This window comes from Ambystoma mexicanum, chromosome 12 (assembly GCF_040938575.1).
Source record: "Ambystoma mexicanum isolate Mex_15411 chromosome 12, UKY_AmexF1_1, whole genome shotgun sequence".
NCBI lineage: Eukaryota > Metazoa > Chordata > Amphibia > Caudata > Ambystomatidae > Ambystoma > Ambystoma mexicanum.
Window position 1 is genome coordinate 1061848324 of NC_090936.1, and position 10130 is coordinate 1061858453.

At 43.0% G+C, this 10130-nt stretch overlaps 1 protein-coding gene across 1 annotated transcript in view; it reads left to right on the forward strand.

Annotated features, from left to right (window-relative positions):
• CPA2 (carboxypeptidase A2) overlaps nt 1–1754 on the forward strand; it is a 65634-nt gene extending 63880 nt beyond the window's left edge. The window contains exon 10 of the mRNA XM_069630118.1: nt 1367–1754. Within this exon, the coding sequence (XP_069486219.1) occupies nt 1367–1554 (188 nt within the window). The 3' untranslated portion in view covers nt 1555–1754. The remainder of the gene's footprint in view (nt 1–1366) is intronic.
• Nucleotides 1755–10130: the final 8376 nt, after the last annotated feature.

The following is a 10130-nucleotide window of genomic DNA, read 5'->3' on the forward strand; positions in this document are numbered from 1 at the left end:
ATGCCAAACGCAACGCCTTATGGAATCTATGCACTTCCTCCTTTCTCACTTTGGAAAGGTTGTTGTACTTTTGAAGAAAAAAATGACTCCCAAAAATATGTTATCTGAAGGATTGGCCAATTGGCAACAGCAGAAGGACTTGCTTCAGTTTCATGACGTTGGCTGCCTCCACTCGCGCTTCTGCCCCGTTCACGGGGGAGATCACTCTTCTCAATTCTATGAGTGCCCACCCCGCTCCAGGGACTCAAAGGGCGGAACAAAAAAAACTTTACTCGGATACCCCTGTGTCTTAGAAGGGAGATATGGCCTACTGACCCCACCACCCTAAGGGGACTGAAAGGGTTCATATTTTGTAGCATTTTCTGGTGGTGAATGATTAGGTAATAAAGGGACAGCACTGGTTCCTGATTTCAAGGTTTTGACGCACTTGAACCTGGGAATAATGTATCTTAAGAAGTGGATGACTGAGTGGAATTTAACCAACTGCATGAATAAGGAAAGTTCTACTGAGCCAGAAATGATGGAGAGAAACTCTCATGTCTTGTACCTGACCATTATGGGGGTACCCCACTTGTAATTCTGCAGGAGGTTCTGAGACTAGGCTTTTCCCTTCGTATGATAGAACTGTTGTAATGTTTGGCTCTTCTGGTCATTCGAACCTATGTACGAATGGTCCACCGCTCTATTTAAACACGTTCCTTGAGAAATTGCACAGGCAGTCCTTAATGGGTAGTAATGGCCCTGGCTTCAAGTTAAAGACCTGAGCAAACGGAGGGAATTTAAATACGTGTCAGTGCTGTTACCATATCAGTGCTGTTTCCACTCAGGAAAGACCAGCTGTAAGAGTGTCATGGCTTTTGGAACCCCAACATATTATAAAGGAAATGGCGAATGGTAGTTCCTTCTCCATTTCCTGGTGCAGCCATCAGGTGGTGTGTGGGGATGCGGGCAGGTGGAGTGTGAGGAATGACCATGTGGTATGGGGGAGGCAGTGATTGGGAAGCAGTGAGGAGAAGATCCCTGAGAAGGGAGGGCACGTGGCGGCTGACTGCAGGGGTGACACGATCCCATTCGATGACTTGAATTGCAGGCTCACACTGGGTGGTAAGGTCTGCCACCCAAGGCCACTGATTGGCTATATGCCATTATCACGCTGTGACTGAAGCATTATTTCCCAGACAAATCATTTCTCAGTTTCCAACTTGAGACTCTTTCTCCAAAGGTCTTCCAGAATGAGGTGTCATTTCGATAGGTAGGCATATAGTGTGCTGACAATAGAAGCAGATGAGCCCCACGAGTGTGGCTCAGATTTGGTTTGACAATACACTAACTTGGACTCCTGACACTTTCTTCTCTCCTTCCCCAGACCAAGCCAGTGGAGGCAGCATCGACTGGTCCTACGATTACGGCATCAAGTACTCCTTCGCCTTCGAACTGAGGGACACTGGGCGTTACGGTTTCCTCCTGCCAACCTCCCAGATCATCCCAACAGCTGAGGAAACCTGGCTGGGTCTAAAGAAGATCTTTGAGCACGTGCAGAACAACCCTTACTAGATGAAGATGTATGCTGGAACGTGAATGGCAAAGATTTTAATTTAATCACCATGGCATGTTGTCCAACTGTGTCATCGTGTTGGATGACTGCGGTTTGTACAGTGTGTTGCTGGAAGTTTCTCACCTTGTGACATCATCCGCTATTGTACTACTTTCTCAATACCAATTTTTTTTAAAATTATATTTGTAAAGAAGCATCAGCTCCGTTTCTGTTTGTACTCATTTTCTACCCTTGGCCTGAGATCTGCCTTCCGCTCTGTTCCGGGGAAGAATAAGGAAAGGCCTGATTGGCCCGCATCAGGAAGTCAAGTTCGGCGGAGGGACTCAGAAAAAGTGGTACCTGGATCTTCCAAGCATGGGCAAGTTCATGAAGCCACTTACACTAGATATGAGATAAAGTACTTCCAGTCATTTGCAATTAGCGCTTGGCAAATTATCAAAGAGTTCCAGGATCTGCGACGGAGGAAAGAGTTTAGGCATCGCAGAGTGCAATTAGAAGCATTACAAGGTCACAGAGCTTTGAGGTTACTAGCTAGCAAAAAAGAAGCAACATTTGTGCGTTATTTGGTTGAGAATGTTATAATGGGTAAGCCTCCGTGAGAATGCTAATATCGATGCTGCTTCTAATCCAAAGCCGCAATCCAATGGGTCTTTCTTTCATCCCACAAGTGTCAATTGTTTTAAGACGTTTGCCTTCTTATAGCACTGTGTATTTGTTGCTAATATACCCTTTCTTCTATTTCATTCTATTGATTGGTTCCTCATGTTACAATTTCACCAATAACTCTTTTGGTTTATGAATAAGCATTAAACTGAAAGCCAAAGGTTCAGATAGAAGTACCGATGACATTCAGTTTTTGTTGATTTTATACCTCAATTAACGTTTTGTTCATTTTATTTTCTATTGGTAATTGAATGTCTTCTTTGTTTACAAACATTTTTCAGTAAATTGTATTATTAATCACAAAAATGATATTCCATAATCAATGTGATAATTATAGTGTTGTAATTTAATACTCATTCAATAATTAATAAACTGATAGCGATCATTTTCTCACCTCATGGTTTTATATCTTCTGCTTGACAAATCCTAAATTTAAAGAAAAATAGCCAACATTTTTGTGATAAATAATCAAAGGGTTAATTCAATCAGAACATTGGGAACCAATCACTACAATGAAAGGGTATCCTAGCAACAAGTATATAATCTTACAAAATGGTGAATGGTGCTCATATTGTCAAGGATTCAATTGCTAAAACAAGCAATAGGATATTGGGGAAAAGGCATTGATAATACACCGCTGGAGATAAACATTGAATGAATGGACATCGCAATTTGACTCAGGAGAAATGAATTGAAACAAATGATTTGCAACTATGTTGTTTATGTGATTGTGATTGTATTAAAACACCTTCATTATTTCAAAACATTATCAACACTGAGAACGATTGGGTTACACTTATACACACTTTAACCTGTTTTAGGGAATGCCACATTAATACTAAAAGAAGGTCTTCATTGCCATCAATGGTGTAGGTAGCTATGAAAAACCCAAAAGCCAGCCAGAGCATTCATAGTTTAGAACATCTGGCCTTACTTGAACAATTAATGTGCCAACTACCCAGTCCAATGCACCCATAGGCGACCCTGGGAGGTTGTGCAAACCCCCCAGGTCAGGCAATGCAGCCTCTCCAGGAGTCAAAACAGTCTTCTGTTTGTCAACATGGCAGAATTACCTTTAGCCACCCAATCCTCTTTTCTTCTGATTTTATGCAACTCTAACTCACTGCTCATTGTCAATGATGGCACTGCATCTCATCTCCCATTGCTATTTTATTGTTTTAGGTGTAGGCCACTGCATGCCATGATAGGGCAAACTCTCCATCTCTACAGTTACTCCACCAATGCCTGATTGCGTCCTTGATGGTTGCTATGGGGCGAGGGTTATGCAGAAGAGTGATAAGCCTCACACACATGGTGTAATGTGCCTTGGTATTTCCAGTGGGAGCCTGTATACACAAACACATGTCTGCACAGACCTCTTGAGCAGATCGTGGCTTTACTTAATGGTTCTTGTAACAATGTTTGAGAGTGTACACTGTGTCAATGTCTCATTTAGCAATTCCTTTGGGGGGTGCTGGGAGACTCTGTGGGGTCCATAGTATTCACTCGCTCGACAGAGCAACACCTGGCAGTTGTAAAAAGAAGGTCCCACAGGGTCTATTTCCTCTCCCCAACCTCTTAGGGCAGGGGGCATAACTGGAGGCTATAGACACAGGACTAGGTGAGGGTGTTAGACTATCTGGCCACCAGCGCACAGACCACAATACCAGGAAAGCAGGGAACACAGAAATCTCACAGTACTGGCTTGTCCTAGAGAGCCATTTACATGGGTTGGAGAGGGTAGCAAAGTAAGGTGAGCTTCAAGGCCATTCAGGAGCCATGACATTTCTGTCTGACTGCTAGATAGTGATGGGGGGCGTTTTAAGCCCGTTACACGCGACCGCATAAACAAGCATGTAATTACTGAGCACAGAGAATTGGGAGCCCCATGACACATGTTAATATTGATGAGGAGAGGTGGGATACAAGGTAATGAGACATAGTAGGGCAAGTAGACCATGGGCCTTAATACGAGGTTGGCGGTAACCCAACAGTGGCACCGGTGGGTTGCCGCCAATCCTGTAACACTGTTTCCGCTGCCTGACATCCTGGTGCCACTGGGACATTCCAAGTCCTGGCGGCCCGGGAAGTCAGACGGCAGAAAATTTTAGTCCCCATTCCCATTGAGTCCCAGAGGACACCACGGGAATAGGGACTCAGGCCCATGACTATTCTTGGGGCTTTAGTCATTAGGGAAATGGCCCAGTCAATCAAGGGCCTTATTGGGACCTTCCAAACAGGTTGTGCAGTATTAAAGGAGGCAGAGGAAATCTGGATTTGAGGGAGTTGGGAGGGGTTGCGAAAGCCAGAACCCATAGTTTACTGAGAGTTATAAGCTTGTCGTGAATAAGTCTATTTTTGCAGTAGAAATAAGTATTTTAATCCATACATTTCGCATTTGACCAGCTGGAGGTATATAGTATACCTGGGTAGTTGGAAGTAAGTGCAGCATAAAAAGAGCACCAAGTATGCATTCTTACATGAATAGAATGGGTAGGCCCATTTTAAACAGTGGGGTTAATAGACTTAGCAATTACAGGCAGGTTCTTTCAGATTATGTATGCATTCCCTGAAGACAAGTATACATTCAGTACAGCGCCTAAAAGCAGATTCGCTGAGCTGTATGCATTCACTGCAAACATGTATAACTTTATTGTAGTGTTTAGAAAGAGATTAACATATTAGTTAGATACATATTACATAGGATTTATGTCATCAGGAGTTGGGCGATATCCCGACACTAATTCTGCCGGGATACCGCCCAACGCAATTAGCGTTACTGCAACTCAGTCCCCATTCCCATTGGGTGTATGGGGGTTTCTTGGCGCTATTAGCTAATAGCACCGCAAACGAGCTGAAAATTACGATTTTTACCTCCAGCAAAAGCTTGTGGTAAAACTCCCTTTTTCCACCCAACACAAGATTGGATGGAGTGGTAAATGCAGCGGTAATAGCATTACCACCGCATTTTACCACTCTGATCAACTTGTGATGAGGCCTTAACATTTAACATTGACTAAATGAAAGGCCAATGGCCATGTTGCATTATGTGCAACTTGAATCCAGCAAAATCCCCTTTCAAAATATTCCCTTCTTTAAACTCAAGAAGCAATCAGAACAAGTTGTTCAGCAAATTTAATGTAGATAAAAACCCATTTAAGAAACAGGGAAGTTTAGTTTTACGTAAGTCAAATTACGAATGAGCTTATTAACACAGGCCACCAGAAAACAAGTGGTTTAGGCTACGGTCACCAGAGCAAAGTGGTTTCTGGCCGTCTAATGTATTTTTAAAAAGAAGGTAAAAGCGTGCACTTAGAGATTCCATTTATTAGCCAACTACAATTATAGAAACAGTATAAAATCTAGATTGAGATTGGGGGCTCAAAAGAACGCGACCCATTAGCGTGATTGCGGACAGCAAATCGTGCAGGAGACCAAATAGAAAATGAAGCAGAAAGTTGAACCTCCATCTGCCAGATGAAGGGATGCTGGCCACGATGGCAGGGGTATGAAAAGCAACCATTTTAGAGCAGCCAGATGCTAATGACTTAATATTTATTTTTCTTCAAAGAGACACAGAAGCATTTAGGAACATTTGTACTCAATTACCCGGTACACTATGTTAGTACAGAGACAAGGGCACAGTTGATAATTTGCATTCAATTACCTGCTATGCTACTTATTACGGAGACAAAAGAAGCATGTTTCATTATTGTTTGGATGTTCAGTAAAATAGATGAATGCAGAGGCACCAAATAGGCCTGCATTCATTTGATGATCCGGGAAATCATACCAGAGGAGACGCACAGGAAGTGAGTTGCATTTATCGGAGTAAACCAATACACTAAATCAGTGAAGAGAATAAAGTTCAAGCATTTGTTAGCAGCATGGATTTAGGTTTCACCTGCCAGATGACGAAGTGATTTGAGCAGTCTGAACACAGCATTAGATAAAAGCATCTAGCAAAGACAGCATCCTTAATTTAAAAAAATGTACAACAAACGGAAATGTTTTAAATGAATTCAAATAATAAGCAGTACAATTGCAAATGCCAGTGCATGATGTTTATTGGGAAGAATGTATTCTTAAAAGATAGAGCTTTTTTGTTGAAGAGGTCACATCAGCCTGGATGCATTTGTTTTATTTGCGATGGTTAAAAAACATAGATTTTAAAACAATGAATAACATTAAATATACCAACTTGATATCCTTGCAACTCTTTGAAAAAGACCAGTGACCGAGGTAAATGGTTACACTTTGTTATCAGTAAAAAGTGCAAAGGTAATTTATGCTTGAACAGGTTGTTTTAGAAAACAACTTCCTGTCCATCCCAGGAAAACTTAGAAGCTTGACATAAGAACAAGGACGAGAAATACACAACAATATCACTGATCCATGCAATAACTATTATTTCGATTGGATTAGCTACATTTTACATTCATTCCTTGATGGATCTTTCCCTGAGCAAAGCTCTCAGATACTTCCATACACCTTTTCAGGGGCTTATAGACACCATCTTAAGGACACATCAGGATTTTGCAACATGCTTACATTGACAATATTGTGATACACAGGCGATCATGGGAAGAACATAGGAACATTTGTATTTCATTTGTCAAAAGTTACAGCAAGAGGGCCTGACAATCAATCTCACAAAATGTCACCTAGCCCAACCTGTGGTTATATTTGGCAATTTGCGGTGGAAACTGTTTGGTTCAAACACAGTGTAAAAAAGTTGACTTGTCTATCTACGAAGAAGGCGTTACAAGCATTCTTGGGGCTGGTGGGATAGTACTTCTGCTTCGACCCCAATTTCACTGCAGTGGGGCCCCTCACAGGCTAGCTCAAGGACAGTCAACCAAACCACCTGAAGTGGCAGGATGAGGTTGGTGCTTTATAATCTTTGAGACCACTGGGGTGCAGCCCTTCACATCTTGGTATGCCAAACCTTTCACAACCTTTCCTGTTACAAACAGATGCATCAGAGTCAGACTGGTGATTGTATTGTCACAAAAGTGACAGAGAATTAACTGACCATCGTCTACAAAATTGTTCCTTTGAAAGCTTAATTACTTACTCCCCTAGTGAAGGTAAGCTGCAATCCAATGTAGACTTCCTCGGCTACCACCCTCTGTCCCCCAGTGAAATCTCTTGGTGCTGCCAGTTGAAAAGCAGAATATGTTGGCAAAGCCACATTTAGTAATCTGGTTGGAGAGTGCCAGGAGAATCTGGTGGGGACAGTGGTCATCACCCGTCCTGCGAGGCAACCCCTGCAGGTGGTACATTGAGGATGCCCCACGTTCTGTCTCCCTTATTCAACCTCCCACGTTGTTAAAATCTGGTATGTGCATTGACCACCATACCAGGAGAGTGTTGAAAGCCCTTCACATCTTGGTATGCCAAACCTTTCACAACCTTTCCTGTTACAAACAGATGCATCAGAGTCAGACTGGTGATTGTATTGTCACAAAAGTGACAGAGAATTAACTGACCATCGTCTACAAAATTGTTCCTTTGAAAGCTTAATTACTTACTCCCCTAGTGAAGGTAAGCTGCAATCCAATGTAGACTTCCTCGGCTACCACCCTCTGTCCCCCAGTGAAATCTCTTGGTGCTGCCAGTTGAAAAGCAGAATATGTTGGCAAAGCCACATTTAGTAATCTGGTTGGAGAGTGCCAGGAGAATCTGGTGGGGACAGTGGTCATCACCCGTCCTGCGAGGCAACCCCTGCAGGTGGTACATTGAGGATGCCCCACGTTCTGTCTCCCTTATTCAACCTCCCACGTTGTTAAAATCTGGTATGTGCATTGACCACCATACCAGGAGAGTGTTGAAAGCAGACATCACATAGCAAATAGATCAAGCAGCTTGCAAGACAGTTTGTGATAGAGAGAACATGGTTACCATGAACACGAGACAGCTGAATCCCAGGTAAACTCTCAATTGGCCTACATGTCGGAAGCCAGAAGGAAGCAGTTAATCTGTAGCAAGGTTAGATGACCTGAATAGCCGCATGGAGTGCATGGCGGTTCCACCTCACTCCATGAAGGAAGCAGAAGCATTTAATCATTTTGTCTGCATCAGGAATAAAAATGAATTAATTACTGGGCATGTAGCTGAGGAGACCCACAACACATGTGAAGGATGATGAGGGGAGGTGAACCACAAAATGGGGAAGAGGGAAAATGTACAGTGAATTGAGAAATGGTCCAGCTGATCTGGGGTATTATTGGGACATTCTGTACAGGTTAAGCAGTTTAAAAGGAGGCAGAGAAGAGAATATCTGGATTTGATCCAGTTGGGTTGGCAGTACTGAGTTGCAGTGCAGTACCAGAGGGAAAGAAAGGGAAAGCAAGGAGCCATAACACACTGCGAGCTATAACTCAGTCTCTGGCAGGCATTAGACTGCAAGGAGAGCAGGATGTACACATGATGCTAGTGTATATCCAGACAGTTACTGGTCAAGGCTAGAAACTACCAAGGAGAAACATATGTTGCTAGCCTGCTGGGTCTAGAACCCCAACCATAGCAGGAGCCAATGATAACCAGAAGCATGAGAAGTACTGCTACCAAGACCATGAATAAAGCCAGCAATTCAGGAGGAAAGAGAAACACTGAGCCTGTCCTAGGCTCAATGCATGGCAGGTGACCCCTGGCTGGTGGGCGAGGATAACTACAGACCAACAAGCACCTAGACATGGTTAGGAGATATTCCTGTGTGTAGTAGTTTGTGGTATCCAAAAAGGCCAGGGGGAAGAATACATTGTTGTGGGTATGGTGCAATTTCCTTTTAGGCACTATGAAGGCAACCCACAGTTCGTGAGTAGTCATATTTGAACCAAGGGGCACTGTAACAAGACACTACAGCGGACAGCTGGATGCCCTACCCCAATAACAGACTTGGGACTTATTTAAGACTCAGAACTTTGGGGTCCCAGGGCTTTAGGTCCCATGACAGACCAGGGCACCCTGGACCTTGGCCATTGGAGTGGGAGAAGTGGATATGACATTAGGTCCAGTGAAGAACAAACCTCCATTCCCACCAATTTTGTTAGACACCCATCCAGAATTATGTTTCCAAGCTGCCCCTTTTAATTTTCAACCAACCCATTCAGTGCACATCCAACCCCTCCTTGTGTGCAATAAAGGTGTTAAATTGTGAACCTGAGTCTTCAGTGCTTTAAAAGTAGGCCATTTTTAAACGACTGTGGGGTTATTGAAAGTAAATAGTCGACCATCCCTTTGTTAAAGATGGAAAATTATACTTTGTTCTACTGATCATTTTATTATTATTTTGTTTCTAATTATGGGCATTTATAGGACATTTTGGGCCATTACTGTTCATACTAGAAAATTACATTGAAGAAGAGTTTTGAACCCAGGACCCGTAGCTGCTTCCTTTCTCGAGCCAAATGTTCAAACCTCTTCAATACCAATGCAATACTTAGGAAGCATGTATATAAATTTAGGCTGAGTGCACTATGCACTCTGCACCATTTTGGTAATGGTACTGAGTGTCTACTCTGCTGGACAGTACATAATGGGACATGGTGGGTATCGCTAAGATCCTGCGCATGGGCCGTCCAGTTTGTGTCTTGGGCAACAGCATTGAGAGAATGAAGGGGTGCAGTTATTATGCTTTTATGGCTATTGTTAATGGGAAAAAAGTAATAAGTGAGTTTGAGGCTGCTCAATAGGGCACAGGGTTTTATATAATGGAAAAGGCTGCATCGTGTGTTATCAGATATTACAAATGTCAATGACAAGCACTCTAGCTGCCCATTCAGGCCTGGGGTCAAGCGGCCCCATGAATGCATAGGGTGTGTGAGCCTCCCAGGATCATAGGTGTGTAGAGGCATTTGTGGCACCCTGATCCCAGTTTACTCCTAGGTTGATATTCCCAGCTTGCACA